Source organism: Lichenostomus cassidix, chromosome 6 (genome assembly GCF_008360975.1).
Source record: "Lichenostomus cassidix isolate B80296 chromosome 6, HeHo_3.0, whole genome shotgun sequence".
NCBI classification, from domain to species: domain Eukaryota; kingdom Metazoa; phylum Chordata; class Aves; order Passeriformes; family Meliphagidae; genus Lichenostomus; species Lichenostomus cassidix.
Window position 1 is genome coordinate 8,008,955 of NC_139487.1, and position 16,071 is coordinate 8,025,025.

At 38.6% G+C, this 16,071-nt stretch overlaps 2 protein-coding genes across 6 annotated transcripts in view; one reads left to right on the forward strand and one right to left on the reverse strand.

The window, feature by feature from the left end:
- Positions 1 to 9,413, reverse strand: part of NHLRC2 (NHL repeat containing 2) — a 32,576-nt gene extending 23,163 nt beyond the window's left edge. Inside the window, exons 1-4 of the mRNA XM_085064821.1 lie at positions 9,028 to 9,413; positions 6,906 to 7,058; positions 2,792 to 3,247; positions 351 to 472 (exon numbers count right to left, since the gene is read on the reverse strand). Of these exons, the coding sequence (XP_084920947.1) occupies positions 351 to 472; positions 2,792 to 3,247; positions 6,906 to 7,058; positions 9,028 to 9,190 (894 nt within the window). The 5' untranslated portion in view covers positions 9,191 to 9,413. The remainder of the gene's footprint in view (positions 1 to 350; positions 473 to 2,791; positions 3,248 to 6,905; positions 7,059 to 9,027) is intronic.
- Positions 9,414 to 9,607: 194 nt separating this feature from the next.
- Positions 9,608 to 16,071, forward strand: part of DCLRE1A (DNA cross-link repair 1A) — a 32,496-nt gene continuing 26,032 nt past the window's right edge. For 3 of the 5 annotated variants that reach the window (XR_014853155.1, XM_085064818.1, XM_085064819.1), the window contains exons 1-3: positions 9,608 to 10,783; positions 12,318 to 13,814; positions 15,139 to 15,272. Coding sequence is in view for 4 of the 5 variants with exons in the window: in XM_085064818.1 (XP_084920944.1) it covers positions 10,369 to 10,783; positions 12,318 to 13,814; positions 15,139 to 15,272 (2,046 nt within the window). In the remaining variant the exon portion in view is untranslated. Of the gene's footprint in view, positions 10,784 to 11,744; positions 11,823 to 12,317; positions 13,815 to 15,138; positions 15,273 to 16,071 lie in introns of those variants that run through there. The other 2 variants (XM_085064817.1, XM_085064820.1) reach the window with 2 other exon arrangements.

The following is a 16,071-nucleotide window of genomic DNA, read 5'->3' on the forward strand; positions in this document are numbered from 1 at the left end:
ATAACAATCTGATACTGCTGGAAGTGAAACAAAACCAGTCTTTGCTTCCAGTACTAAGAATAGATGTTTCTTGTAACAGGAAAGTAAGAGTGACCAGGAAAAAAAACCAAAACAAAACCAAAACACTGTTATGCCACAAGTAGCCCATCTCATCTCCTTTTGAAAGGAAGTACAAAAGTATATGTAGCCCTTAAAAAAACCTTGCACAGCAGTATTTATTTACAAGATAGTGAACCAAATTTCCTTTCTGATGCTAGTCAGAGTATAATTCATGTGGTGTAAATTTTCACCTGTGTAAGTAGAATACAGTATAAGAGATTAAACTTTGAATTTCCTTATGGAAAATTTACCTTTCTAATTAGGTGATTTTCTGTATCAGCTACATAAATAACATTATTTTTTATAGCGATCCCTTGTGGTGAGTTGAAAGCTGCCTCTGAAAATCCTCCATCTCTCCTTCCACTGTTTGGACCTATAAAAAAAACACAACAAACTCAAAAGTAATTTTAGAAAAAAAGTCACCTTAAAAATAAAGTGCATACATTTAAACCTGTAGCAGAATCACATACTCTAAGAACTGCTTTCACAGCACCTTGTACTGTTTACATTATTACCATTTGGTGTAGTCTCATTTTAGTCACTGTGCTATGTAATTAAAATAGCCTGGTGCTATTAAGTTCTGAACTCATTCTGCACAAGTTCTCTGCTTCTTTAAGCTCCTATTTTAAAGAGAAATCTTAATAGGGTTCTAAATGGTTCTAGAGGGATCTTAACTGGGTTCTAAATTGCACTAAAGGACAACAGCAACAATGGAAGACAAAAGTGAAATCTCCAGGTTTTTTTAAATTCTTGACTGCATCTAAGCAAGCCAGCAGGAAAAAAAATTCTAAAGCTCAACTCCATTTCACTGTTTTAGATTTTGGTGAATCACAAATTAAACTAATATTTGACTAACAACATTTTCTTACTGAGAAAACTAATTAAGAAAAAGATGATAGGGAACTAATTACCCAAAAGAACAGTAAGAATGATGGGGTGACAGTCTTCTTCATAGAATAGTCAGGAAATGGAAAGAAATATAACCATGTGAAGGTAAGCACTGTATTTCAGAGGAGGTAGCATTTAAAGCGCATTAGCAGAATGTGTCGGCAGAAGACATTTAGGTATGAGTTATGTGTGCATCATGATTTATGATGCAAATAACAATTCCAACCTTTGTGCATGCCCACATTTATTACTGCATTATCAACTTCATTACATTATTTTCTGCCCACTGAATCATTTAACTGAGTCACTGAAATACACAAACTTTTACAACCTGCTGTCAGAAATCAATTTAGACCTTATCAGACACAAAGGACTGAAGTACTGGTGTGTCAGACTCCAGTAGTTCCCCTTATAAGTGTGAGGGTTTACATCCTCGGGGAAGGGAATAGTATGCAGTGCCACAGGAAGGAGGGTAGCAGTTCAGAGCTTAGGACACTCCTTCTGAATTCCTGTTTAATGACTATCCCAGAACACTAAAGGCTAGCTTGTAGGCAGAGACTTCATCTCACATACCAAGAAGAAACCAAATTCTCTCACTTTCGTCATAAGAAATTCTGTTTGTACACCCTACAGGAGAAGGGTATTTAGACTAATACCTTAATGATAAATCAGGCAAACTTGGATAAATAGCCTGTATAGCCAACACACTGTTCCTTCAAATAGCAAGAGAATTTTAATTCCTTTCTTTAAACAGCAGAGTCACTGGTATTTTTATGAGGTTTGTAGGATCCTGCCCTGGGGTAGGCATTAGTCAATTCCAGACTAAGTAATATAGGACACATCAGCACACAGGTACTGATTCTCAGACACAAACAAACCATTATTTTCAATAATGTGGGGATTCAACTACTTCCTAAATATGTCTATTATGGTTTTCCTAACAGTTATGTACTTGGTGCACTAAGACGTAATTTTGACCATTTTAACAGACTTAAAAAAAAAGAACAAGGCTGATTGTTTAATTTACGAAACAATAAAGAATATAGTATAAAAATTGTCTTCACTTGCATTGTAAAGCAGATTGTTATTTCACAAAAGCAATTATGGATGTTAGTTTTCTAAAGTTGAAATGTCACTAATATAATAAATGTGACTAAATTTAAAGTACTTTCACTATTTTTATAACTTGTTTATGCATTATCATCTCAGTTTTGATGAGAACACAGGTCCTTTTACATGTACAACTGCATTTTTAGGTTCTGTGTACTTACTGGAAAGTCACTGCTCTTAATAATTCTCCCCTGCTTTTGAAACCAGAGGAGACCCTACACAGGAATACTCTTCCATTTAAAAAAATTCAACAACCAAACAAAAAATACACACCAAAAACCTCCCCATACAACATCACCACAACAATTCAACATTCACTTCTTCTATTGGAAAGGAGGTCATTACAGTCTCTTGTCTTTACCTTGCTGCTTGATGTGGATGTACATCCTTTATATCTAAAACCATTTGCAACTCCTTCAGAGGAATACAAAATGCATTTTTGTAATTCATATTGGACATCATATGAAAACATGAATGTCAGTCAATGAAGCAATGAAAAACAATCAGGCATCTCCAACAATTGCATTAACAGTCTCCCACTGATGGGCTTATACCATATCCCCCAAAATCAAGTAAAAGCAATTTTAGTATAAAACAAAATTCTGGCAATGCTTACAAACTGCCTGGTCCCCTAAGAAAAGAATCAGCCCAGCAAACATACTTATAATAAACTTACATAAGGACATATCCTTACCTCCAATTGTGTGTAGAATTTGTCCATTTTTACGTGTAACCAAAATCCTGTGATGTCCAGTGTCTGCTATGACCAACCTTTCTCCTGAATCATCTACAGTCACTTTGCCGGGAAACAGCAGGGGAGAAGGTGGAAGGGAGTCTCTGTATAGCTTTATTCCAATGCTGTTATCTTTGATTTGTCCTCTTTCTTTGTAGAATTTCAGTGTTATAGAAGTAAATAAAAACAATTTCTCTCTGTGTCCCTCTCCAACAAGAGAAAACAGCATATTTCCACGAGGCCCAAGAATGACCAGTGTAGGCCAGCAGGACACTTCTAGTTCATGCCACAGTGTTGCCTCTGCATCATTTACTACAGGGTGGACAATATTGTATCTCAGAACGGCACTTTTAATGTTGTCCAGAACTTTTTCATTTGGGAATTTTGCTGAATGGACACCAACAATAACAAGACCATCTGCAAAGAAAAATTAAGTTGCGCATTGAAACATATTTGAATGAAAAAAAAGGAAAAATGAACCACAGTATTTCATGATGCGACTGACTGCTTCCCAGAATGAGAGAGGATCTGAACAAACAGAAAGCAATTACATCTCAGTAGGGATAAAGATAACTATGTATAGAAAATACAGAAACTCAGAAATAACACTTCACTAAAATTACCAGACTTTAAGACCATTACTTCCCCAGCTGGTTGACATGTACTTAATTTACTGTTCTTAATTCCTGAGCCTCTATATATTAAGCTAGAAAATACTTTCAAAATAACTATGGGTAAGCTGTAGGTGTCCAACTGATACTTCAGGGTTTTTTAAGACACTTAGGACATCTCTTTTCCTTCTGATTCCTATACACATTATAGTGTTTTAGAAAAATCTTTTTCACAGTTAACTAGAAGCCACAAAAATAACACGAAAGTGTGGAATTCCAGAATTACCTGGAAATATCTACCTCTAGAGAAACAGTAAAAGATATAATGCACAGGCCTCTGAAATCAATACAGTATTCTATATTTCAAAAAAAAATTGTGGCACTGAAAACTATGAAAAAATGACAAATAACACCTGTTACAAACAAGGCAGGCTTGAGTATAAATATCTCACAATTAAAAACTTGCAAAGTCACTAAAACATATACAATCTTATTAAATCTGTTAGAGCAGAATGTTGCAATATCAGACAGCTGAAGTTGCTCTACCATTAACTGCTGAAATCCAAGCAGCAGGTCAAATATTTTAACTTCAAATGGATCAGCACCAGCACTTATATTTTTCCTTCAAAAACATCATTAAAGCTGGAAAGACAATCCTACAGTGTACACCTGAGCAGCACAAGTAAGGTACAACATCCCCTCATGAAGAAAACTCCTGTGGAAATAATGGATTCTATGCTGAGAAATAACAATATGCACTCCATTTAAAACACTTTGAAGGATTACAGCAGAGCACAACACTGGATCTATGCCAAGCTATTTCTGAATATTAAAAAGTACTTCCTCTTATAGAAGTAATTTCTGGACTGCTGATAACATGAACTGAATATGCACTGGGGTTTAAAATAACTTTCTGAATGCCACTTGAAATACAGAAATAGCACCACTGAAGATAGCAGTGAGAACATATCAGATAAAGATGCTGAGTGACATTCAATCCTATGGAAAGCAGTCTTCATTTTGAAACAGATCTCCTGAAGTTCCAGACAATAGAACTATGGCACATGTACTATGATATATATAATGATTTAAGATCACCCTAACATTACAGCCTCCTGTGTTTAAACTTCTCCTGTCTGGTGATCACAGTGTTGAAGTTTCAACTTGCTCCATGTAAGATGCTATTTGAACCACATTAAAAAAAAAAGTCAGAGTATGTACATACAGAGTATGTACGTACACAATGGACAATCAATTATATTAATACTGAGGTTTGTTCTTATTACTAAGAAAAAATAGGCAATATATCAAGTATTCAAACAAGAGATTAAAGATCCAAATGCATTATCAGATAGGTGCTTTGCTCAAGTAAGATGTTTTGTTCTTCCAACTTTTATCTTTCTCGAGTTTCTCAAGTCAGCAACTCTCCTGTCCTCTTTCTCCTGCTGATTAGTAAATCTCGTTTGCCTCAGGTGAAGAAGATGCACACTGATAAAAGACCCTGTACTGAAGTATTTTTCTAGGGCTTAAAAACCCACAACCCTTACTGGCTTGATATATTTACACACATTACTGTAATATTAACATTTACACAGTTAGCACAGCAAAAAATTACTAAATAATCCTGAAAGGACTGACAATCAAAATATGAAAACAGCAGAAAAGAACCAAAAGGGAGAGCTATAGTGAAAAAAACCCCAGTGTATTTTTCTTTTTGTTTGAACCATCAAGCACCTTAATCTCTTCCTGAATCCAACTGCTATCCTCTAATTACTAATGGATTAAATTCAAGATTAATGTTTGATACACCTGTTCTTCTTTCCTTTTACCTCCACTATCACTCCAAGCATCTTTTTTCTCACTCCAGCTCCTGCAGGAACAGGATAGCTCAAACCCAAAGAGAACTTACAGGGGTAGTTCAAATACAAAAATCACTTATCACCCATCAGCAAAGTACTTTCCTCAAGTAGTAACTCCTGTGACAGGAAGTTTAACACAAGTCAAAGGCAAAATATGTCTCCAAGTGGACCTTTACCTCAGAGTGTTTCAGCCTCTTCTACACCAGTATAGAGATGGTCAAGCACTTTTAAGAGAAAGCTTGTGTGGAGAGGTTGTTTAAATGAGTATTTTGTTATGAGTTGATTTAACAGCTTAGCCTTAAAAAACAGATTAAGGATATGACAGCTATATTAACACGATCACAGTATACTATAAAATAGTTATCATTTAAAAGTATTATTCATTTTATGAACAATATAACCTTCCAAATCTCAATCCAGACCTTCTTCCCAACATGCTTGATATCCTCAACAGTCCACTTATCATTTGCTAATCACTTTCCACTTAAAACTGACTTGCTCCCAAAAAAAATGCCATGAAGGTTTTTCCTTATTAGACAAAGTTCCTAATATCTGAAACATTACACTGCATCTCAAATTTCTCCTAAGCAAACATCTAAGTTTTGCAAGGTAGAAAAATTAGTTTGAATCTTCTGTGAAGTGCTACATAAACCTATCTAAAGCACTATGTAAATATCAAAGATACTGCAATTTCTTTCTCTAGTGAAATAGGTAACATATGAAAATAAACACTGCCAAAATTAGAACCAATCAGAAACAGTAAAGGAGAATCAGACAAACATTACAATGTTATTTACTACACATATATTGTAGTAAATAACAGTACATATTTATTGTAGTAAATACAATACTTTTAGGACTGAAAGTAACACTGTTCTTCATCTCACTGTTCAGTCTATTAAAATATCCCTGATAAGTGAGTAGCTGACACACTCTGTATAAGACTACAGCTTATCTCTGACAAGCCATCATGATGACAAGACACTGCATTCTAAACAGAAATTACCCTGCATTTTTATTCAGCTGGAGTGAGAGACAGAACTCATTTGAGATGTGACTTTAAAGACCATAACTCCCTCTCTGGAACACAGGGCTATAAATGGTATACAACATGATGCCAATACCAAAAAAAATCTGCATCTTACCTATTTTGTTATTTCAGTTCCAATGGGGAAAAAATGTAATCTATATCTCGTTCTACCACCTGTCTATATCCATTCTACCACCTTTACTATATTCTTCTCAGAGCTGGTTACTCAGCCAAGTGTAGAGAGTTACCTACTTACATTAACTTTGAGCCTGTATCTCACATTCTTGAGCAGCTTTTTAACAGTTGCCTTATTTATAGAGATATCAGATTTGGGCTTTAATCACATATCCTGTTTATCTACCTACACAGACACAACATATACTTTATTTAACTCCATTAAAAAATGTGATGGAAGTATACAGACACCTTTTTTAGGCTACTGAAAAGATTAGAAGACATTTTTAGACACCCCTGAAATACTGCCAGCAGTTTAGTAATTGCAACAAAGTGACTCAGCTACTCCGTCTGCAACAGCGCCAGGAAATTCTATTCCAAGGCAGCCAAAGCACTTTTACCTTTATCAGAGAACTGATGCTCTAAGGCGTGGAGGTCAGGCAGCAGGTGCAAGCAATTGATGCAGCAGTAAGTGAAGAAATCCAACACCACAACTTTTCCACAAAGGTCTTTGTGAAGAGAAATAGGACCTGCAGTGTTTAACCATTGTAGATCTGGAATTCAGAGAACGGTGATAGCCAGTTAGGGGAAGGGTAGGGAAAGGCACCAACAACACACAGTGCTCCTGGTACTTTAAAAAAGAGTTTGACATCCCTTCCTATGCAGGCAGAAAAGCAAACAGAGAGACTTGTATTTATCCAACTCATCTTTATGTTCCACAATTCTTCATAATTAGTAAATGAAAATAAATATTATTAGCGAGATTCACTGTAATACTGAAGTATAGTTTATATCTTTAAATAGACACCTTTTAATTGAAAGAACATCCAAGACTCAGAACAAATTTTATACATTTTAAAACGTGATCTACATCATTCAAGACCCAACAATGTCATTTGGGTAACAATCAATTATTTAAAATTCACATAAAGGCTACTAAAAGTTAGAAAGTGTTCAACTCTTAATGATTTTTTCCAATACTTTTGTAAAGAACTGATTTCAGAGATCACAGAAATATTTTTTGCACTTATAGCTTTGATCTTGATTTTCAAAGTTTGAAATGACAAGTAAAATTTAATTCTGCTACATGGGAATAAATATAACTTTCTCAGATATACACAACAATACTCCTGGTCATTTATTTTAACAACTTGACATGAGACATGAAAACATTCTTTCGTCATTGCTAACTGATAGTCCTCTGATCCCACTAGAACCTGGTATCAAGATACGGAATAAATATCCTAAAATGTGGTCTGCAGTTATTAAGTCTTAAAATTTCTAAAAAACATAGTGGGGAAAGAGAGTTGTGAGACAACACAAAGCTGAACTAAATTTTTGAAGGCCTTTTTTCAAAATATGTAGGTTGACTAATCTAAAAATCCTCAAAACTTCCACTCTGACAGCTTCAGCAAGATCTTACTGCCCCAGAAGTTATTCCTAATCAAGTCAGCAGGAGGCTTGTTTTCTGTTTCACTAAGAGGAAGACTGCACTCTACCTCCATATATTTATAAACACAAATGGATGTATACCCAATTAGCTTTGGTGATAATAATGAGAATAATGTATAAAGTATATGCATTATTTCCACAGTATAAAGGCTTTGCTGCTCACTTTTCAAAACGAGAGGATAGTTTATATGTTTTACAGCATTTCTCCCTTCTCACTAGAATTAAAATACCTTTCACACATATTAGCTACATATTTGAGCTCTTTCTGGAGGAGAAAATAAGCCTCGACAGAACACTGAAACAATATTAATGGCAAAAGCTAAAATTCAATTCAGGGGTCGATATTCAGACAAGAGAGAGCATTCCCTTTGCTCCTCTGGTTAAAGAGTCGTAATTCATTCCCATGATTTGTGTGATTTTAACCCTGAAATTCACCTCCTGAGCTCTCTGTCTCGCAGTATGATGTGAGCTCCCACAGCTGCAGAGAGCCTCTCAAAAGCGAAAAGGACCCTACAAGGATTCTACAAGGCTTACTTAACCTTTGATTTCCCCCTTAGCACAAGGAGAGGGATAGAAACGTGTGAAAGGGGCAAACCAGCGAAGGAGGATGAATGACATCTGCAGCACAGTTTGTATTACCAGGACATGGAAATTGACAAGCGCGGGTAAATCATGGGGAGAGAGCTGGGGAACATCCTAAGGGATGCTCCGGGAAACCAAGGGAACTCAGGGAGAGTTAGTAAAGTTCTCACTATGACCAGAGGCAATAGATATCGGTACACGCTACAGATGGGAACGGATTTAGAAGAAAAGCTTTACAGAACGTGGTTTTGCAGCCAGTACCGGGGACAGCATGTTTAAAGGGTTTTTTTCCCCTTGCCCTTCGCTCTTGGTGCTTCCAGGAGTGACATTTCCTGAAGCTACAAGTGCCATTTGAACAGCGGCTCACGGGGCCAGCCCTGCCCGGCCCTCGCAGGCAGCGGCACCGCCCGGCAAACCCCACACGGGGCGAGCCGGGGCTGCACCGCCTCTCCCGGGAGACCCCCGGCCCGCCCGGGCCGCGCCACCCACCTCCGCCGAGCTCGGGCACCGTCAGGTCCCGCTCGCGGCTGTCCATTTTCTTCAGGTACTGGTAGACCAGGTTCTCCTTCTCCTGGGCAGTGTCGGCGTCGAGCAGCGCGTACTCGAGCTGTGTCTGGGCGGGCAGCAGCCCCGCCAGCCCGCCCGCCGCCATCGCCTCAGCCGGGCGCTGTTTACCGGCCTGCCGCTTCACCGCCGCACATTCGGCACCGCCCGCCGCGCCAGGGCGGACAGCCGCGGTTGAGAAACAAAATTAAGCACAAAGCACAGACATGCACTAACTCGTCTGTCTTAAAGCGCAACCCCCATACTTATTCCCTGTTTTTACGTAGCCTTGGTATCCACAGCAGCACATTCCCGGAGGGAGCCCACGGCGGAGATTCCCGCGCAGCAGATTCAGCACAGCCCGTCTTTCCAGCCTGGCTGCTTTAGTGTTTGTAGGATATAAAAATTGAGCAGCACAGGGACAAAGTCTAAACCAGACGCCAATAATTTAAACGGTGCTATTTTCTGGGGGGTGGGGGAGTGATACTATCGAAGAAGCGGAGAAGTTGAGCAACAGCTGCGCTGACGAAACTGCGGAAGCGAATGCGCGGCGAGGCGGGGAACGGCTGAGGAGGAGCTGCGCGCCACCCGCGGAACCGGCGGGACTGGGACATCCCAGAGAGATCTGGGACATTTGGGGACACCGCGACATCCCACGGAGCATCCGGGACACTCGGGGCACCGCGACATCCCACGGAGCATCCCGGACACTCGGGGCACCGCGACATCCCAGGGAACATCCCGGACACTCGGGGCACCGCGACATCCCAGGGAACATCCCGGACCCTCGGAGACGCTGAGACACAGTGGGAAGCAGCACCGGGACTCTCCGGTGGAGCATCACAGGACACTCCGGGGGTACACTCCGGAGGAGCATCCCAGGACATCCCGGAAACGATCCCGTTGCTGAATTCTTCCTCGTTTTGTTTTAAAATCTTCCTGCTCTCTCAGGAATCTTTAAAATCTTCCTGCCCCCCCCGGGGCCGGGTGGTGCTTACTGAATGAAATGGCTCACCCTGGAAGGCTTTGCAGACTCGGGCCATGTGTGACAGCAGAAGCTGCAAATCTGCAAAGAGACGCTCATTGAATTGTTTTTGGGATAGGATCCGCCATGCTCCTGTCCCATCACTTGCTTGGTTTGTGGCCCAGTGTTGCTTTTTTAACATGGGCTTCTGGAGCTTTTCTTCAGAGATTGAAGAGTGGAGGGAAGAGGGAATATATTAGCGGGAGGAAAGTCAGGTGTGTGGATTGTTGCTTAAAAGAAAGGGGAATATTTAATTTGTTGACATGTCTGAAGATGCTTTATTGGAAGAGGACATTTGGGAGTACAAATCCATTAGGAAGCAAAAGCATCAGAGTAATTCACAAAGCATCTCTACCCCTGTGCAGGAAGTAAGTGATGGCAAGGGCAGGCCAAAAAGAAAGAGAAATAGGAAAAAGAAATCCGTAGAAAAAACTGATACACCTCAGAAAATCAAGCCGAGCTCACGGCCAGATCAGGATGTGGATCAATGTAGAGATGACAGCAGTGTGCACTCCCAGGAAAGCGTGAGTAGCCCGGTGGAGCAGGGCTCACAACATGCAAAGCCCGTTCACGATGGACACTGTCCCAGCTGCCAGATGCCTTTCTCTTTGCTTTTGGTCCAGACACCTCAATGGCACGTCTATGAATGTTTGGAAACTCCAGGACCTAGTGAAAAAGGTATGAATAAAGTAAGAAAAAAGCCTGCAGAGAAAAGTTACAGACTTCTCACAAAATGTTGCTGTAAACCTTGTTTTTTATAGTCAGCTCAAAATCTGAAATGATAGTTCGTATGATTTTTATAATATTTAATTACGTTGTTACTGATCAGTACTGTTTTTGTATGTAATCATTGCTTCTTTGTGAAGAACATAGAAATCTGTCACGAAAATCTCATTTCAGAATCTAATCTCTAAACTCTGAGAAAGTTTCATGGTTGTTTATCAAGTTTTAGTATTTCATTGAACAAACTGAAGGTGCATATTTAAAATAATGAAACCTGTTATAATTACTAAGTCAGTGTTGGAAAAGAATCTTCAGGCACAAAAGTGCTACTTTGGACATCAAGTTTCTTTCTCCTTAGATATAGATTTTATTATCCTATATCAATGTTGCTATGTGATTTGTCCAGTTGTCTCTGGACATTTGAAAGCTGAAATATGCAAAATTACTTGAAATGTTAACTTGTGGGCTACTATGGCTTAGAAATTTTATGTAATAATAGACATTAGCATTCCTGTATCATAGGACAACAGTTTTGTTTTGAGTTCTGTACTAGAGGAATAAAACTGACACATTCCAAATTCTAGTTTCATGGGGAAATACCATATCTGAACAAATTCAGGTATCCAACTTATATCCTTAATACACCTCATAACTTTTGTAAAACAGAAAGCATACAGTCAGGAAATTTGAATAAAGGCTTCTTTAGGTAATGCAGCCACTCTCCTTTTTATATTTTTGTAACTTTCTTTGAAGTTCCTTCTTTGGAATAATGAAATGTAAGTCCTTTTATGCTGATTTTGGCAGTGCTTTTTAATTTAAGGCAGGTGTATTAACACCTAATTTCCATCTCACTCCCATAATTAACAGGTGAAAATCTTTATGACTGATTTATGCATTCGCTTTAAAAGCCTGAAAAGTTAGACTAGCAAGCTGTCCTTGAAATAGTCTTAGAGAAGAGCTATGGATTTAGTTTCTGAATGTTTTCTTCATGAAAGTAAATACACAGTCCTTGGGTTTTTTCCTTCTTAATGTGTAATAGTAGACAGTTTTAAATGGATTTTCAGGTTGATTCAGAATTGAGATTTGGTTTATTTGTTTATTATTTGTATTTGAAGTGTACTAGCTGTTTCTGGTGCTAATTCTCTGAGCTTGTTGCTTGACTGTGAGACAATTCTATACCAGAAGCCATTAGATTACATGAGCACAGCATTGAAACAGGGTCAAGTATTCTTGTTAATGGGCTGTGTAATTCAGGCACAGTGCTGTATGAGCAGCAGCTGTTTGGTTTTAGGCTGGAAGCTTCTCATTTCTCAGCTCAGAGCAGAAGGCCTTGGCAGCTTGCAAATTAATTTTTACTGGTGCCTTCTGTCCTCCAGTAGCTGCATTGAAAAGAAAAAGCTCCTAAATGTTGTGCCACGTGTGATTTTGACTATGTCAACTATACCTGCAATGATATTAACATTACACCTGTGTTTAATTCTTTCCACAGAGTGTCCTGATGGTTTACTGTGCAGCTCCACCATTCCATCCCACTACAAGCGCTACAGTCATTTTCTACTCGCAGCAAACAGGGCAGGAGAATATCTTGTAAACCCTTCAGGAAACACTGTGGAGTTGAAGGTGACATGTTCTACTGCTGTAAAGCCCAGCTGTTCTCCAGATCATGCAGAGGAAACCTCACAGGATGAAAAACCATCTAAAGATATAAAATATGTCCCAAATGATGAGTGTGCATCAATGGTACAGAATTCACCACAAACGAAGTCTCTAAATATAATCAGTGAAAGTGCTTCCTTTTTTGCAGGTGCTCAGAAACCTCAACAGACACTTCAGCTTCCACAGACCACAGAAAATAGTTGTAAATTTGAATTTTTTGATTTTGCATCCTCTCAAGAAAGTGAAACAGGAAAAGATCTGTGTATGCAGAAAGGTACAAGTCAGCCAAGTCTGCTACAGTCAAAAGTGGACTTCAATGACTGTGAAATTTCTTACTCTCCGCTGAGTACATTTGAGGAAAGTGAAGAGGAAACTGAGGAAGAGGAGGAGAAAGTAAAAGTCTCACAGAATAAATTATTCAAAGTGCAGAACTTGGAAGAAGAAGACACTAATTCTGTGTTGTTTAAAACATTTGATGGACTTATCTTACAGAGGAAGCCTCAGTATGAGAATAGGGAAACAGGAAATTTCATAATTAGAAAAAACCTCTGTGAGGAAGTAAAGACAGTGAAACATCTAGATCCTCACCAAGACATGGTAGCCAGTGGATTCTCTTTTTCTTCTAGTTGCAAGGAGGTTGAACAGCCTGAATTGATTTCCTGTCCTGCCAAAGCAGGAACCACAGAATCAGAAGATGCTGGTACTTGTGCTCTGGATTCCACATATGTGAGTTTTACTCAGACATCATCTCTGCTAGACAGAAAAGATGCTGGCTCTCTTCTGACACAAAATGTTTTGAGGGAGCCAAGTAACATTTTAACTAATACAGATAAAATTACTTCCAGTGCAATTGAAAAAACAGCTCAGCAGGAGAGTTTGCAGACAGCAGCTGAGAAAAAAGGAAGTCTTAGTAAAGCTGCTGTGAGCTTTCCTAGCCCCATCTCTTCTAAATCAGTGCCATCTCTTTCCCTGGCAACTAAGAACACCAAATCCAGTCCTGCCAAAGAACTCAAACAAATGGACATTGGTGTTTTCTTTGGGTTAAAACCCAAAGCAAAGGAAGAAAGCAAAGGAGAGACAAGTTTGAGTGAGAAAAAGCAGATAGCAAGTTCAGTATCTCCTAATGGAAAGAGGCCCAGACAGCAAAAAAGGAAAGCTGAGGGGTCTGTGGAAGATGTAGAAGCAGTTACAGAAAGTTCAAGTAAAAATGGAACCATTGGAGATGTGCCTTCTGGTCGCCAACGAAGGTGGAGAAAAAGATTTAAAGAATTACCTTCTAAAGGTGAAGAACCAAGAAAAAAACAATGCCCTTTCTACAAGAAAATACCAGGTGAGAGGCAACTTGTTTTTTGTAGAGGTTAATTGATTTTGGCTGGAGTGTTGTGTTTTTAGGCTTCAGTATTTTTACTCTTGATAACTACTTTGTTAAATTATTTTTAATATATCCCTGGTTAATATACACTCCTAATCCTGGATTTAATTTTTTGCATTGCTTCAGCTGTGCCTGAGAATAGGGCTGTCAATAGCAATCATTTCCTTAACACTCAGTTAAAAGAATTGAGCTTAATTTTGCATTTGAAATTCAATAATATTGGGAGTATGATTGATTTTAACTACGAAAACAAAGAAAACCTAGCAGAAGAGTTTAGTTTATGAAACAGCCAAGAATTTCACAGGATCTCCTCAAGCAATTAGATAAATTAAAGGGTGGTGATTCAGCAACTTAGGCTGCACATGCTCACACCACTAATGTTAGTTTTGAGTCTGGTGCCACTCAAACACTTGAGGATTTTTCGGTTAGGGATTTTTACTTAGATCAGACTGCTATGTTTTTTTTGGCTTGAAGTTCTAGCCTCAAGTAAGTGGAACTATTTCCAATTCTCCTAGAAGATCTGGGAAATTTGTGTAACATAAAATGAAAAATATTTGAGTGCCGCCAGCTGAATTAATTCTGTGCACTATTTAGTGGTTTTAAGAAAGTATAATGGAAAAGGACCCTTTATCAGCATCCTTGCATTTAAAAGAAGTATTTGCAGAGAAAAGTTTGTCTTCTATACAGCTGTCTTTATGCAACATCTTTATACAAACACTGAAAGCATACGATGGCAAATCAGTCACGTTTCATCTCGGCAGACATATTTGAAGACCTCAGATTGCTTGCTTAAGAATTATTGCATGCTTTAAGAGGAATATTAAATTTAGAATAATTGAAGAATTCCAGTTTGGTTGCAAAATGTAATTCTGTTAAGCTGCAGTTACCTGTTTTATTTTGTGCTAAGATATTACTGTAAGATTTCAATCTATGTGCACTTTCAAAAGTATCGGTTGAATGCAAGTAAGTGTGTCTTATTTGCTCAACTAGTTGCCATCTGTGTAGGATGGCTGCTGAACAACATATTTGGGGGTCTTTGAAAGTATTTTTGTGTGAACACTTCATGAAATTTTTATTTTAATAAGTGAAAATGTCTTTGCAACTGGTGACTGATACACAAAACATGTCAATCTTAAAATGGCTCCTTCAGCTTAATGCAGAGTAAGTAATACCTTTAAACTGAGGAAGAAAGACAGAAAGAAAACAAAACCAACATTTAATTAGAAACTGGTTCTGAAGTTTGCATGTTTCCTGACTGGCTTCTCCTCCCTTTTTGCTGTAGGAACTGGTTTTGCAGTTGATGCCTTCCAGTATGGAGAAATTGAAGGCTGTACAGCTTATTTCCTCACTCATTTTCACTCTGATCACTATAGTGGACTAACAAAAAACTTCAGGTTCCCAATCTACTGTAATAAGGTAAGGCTTTTCGGGACTGCTAGATATTAGCAAGTCCATAAGCAGCTGTAATCACTTTTGTAGTGATAGAAGTAAATAGAAGATCAGTGGTTCTGTTTTTTGGTCAGTGGATAAATACAGGAGAATGTGCATTTTGCTTGTGAGAAATCCTTACCCTGATTTGACTGATCAAGAGTATTAGTGAAACTTCCCTGTATAGATACCATGAAAAAAATCAGGTTTAAAAAGGATCTTTAGGGGTCACATAGACTGATCTCCTGCACAATGTGGGCCTAACTTCAAAGTTAGCTCAGACTGCAGAGAGTCTTTTGTCAGTCAAATTTTGACAACAGGTCAGATTTTACTATGTCTCTTCACAACCTGTTGCAGTACTTACCCACTCAGGTTTTTTCCCCCTAATATTTGAAATTTCCCTTTTATCAGCTTTAGTTTGTAGCTTGGTTTTTTTTGTGTGCATCATGAAGAATCTGGCTCCATCTTCTCTGTAACTATTCGATGGATAGAAATCTGAAATAGACTCTGCATAAGCCATCTCTTCTCCACCTTAAGCAAGGGGACTTGTTTTATCCTGGTCATGTATGCCCAGGCTGCCAAATGGCCATGACTGCCATTAGCTGTCATATGTCCAGTCAGCTCTTCTGTACTTGTAGCAGGGTAAGGGCACCCTTAATCAACACATCTAGAGCTTGCATAAAAAAAACTATTTATGGTTCATTCTGGAAGTTTCCTGGAATGCTTGGATCCTGTGTTACCTTTCTGGTAGGTGTTGGGATGGCTGCAGTCCATCATGATAAGATCC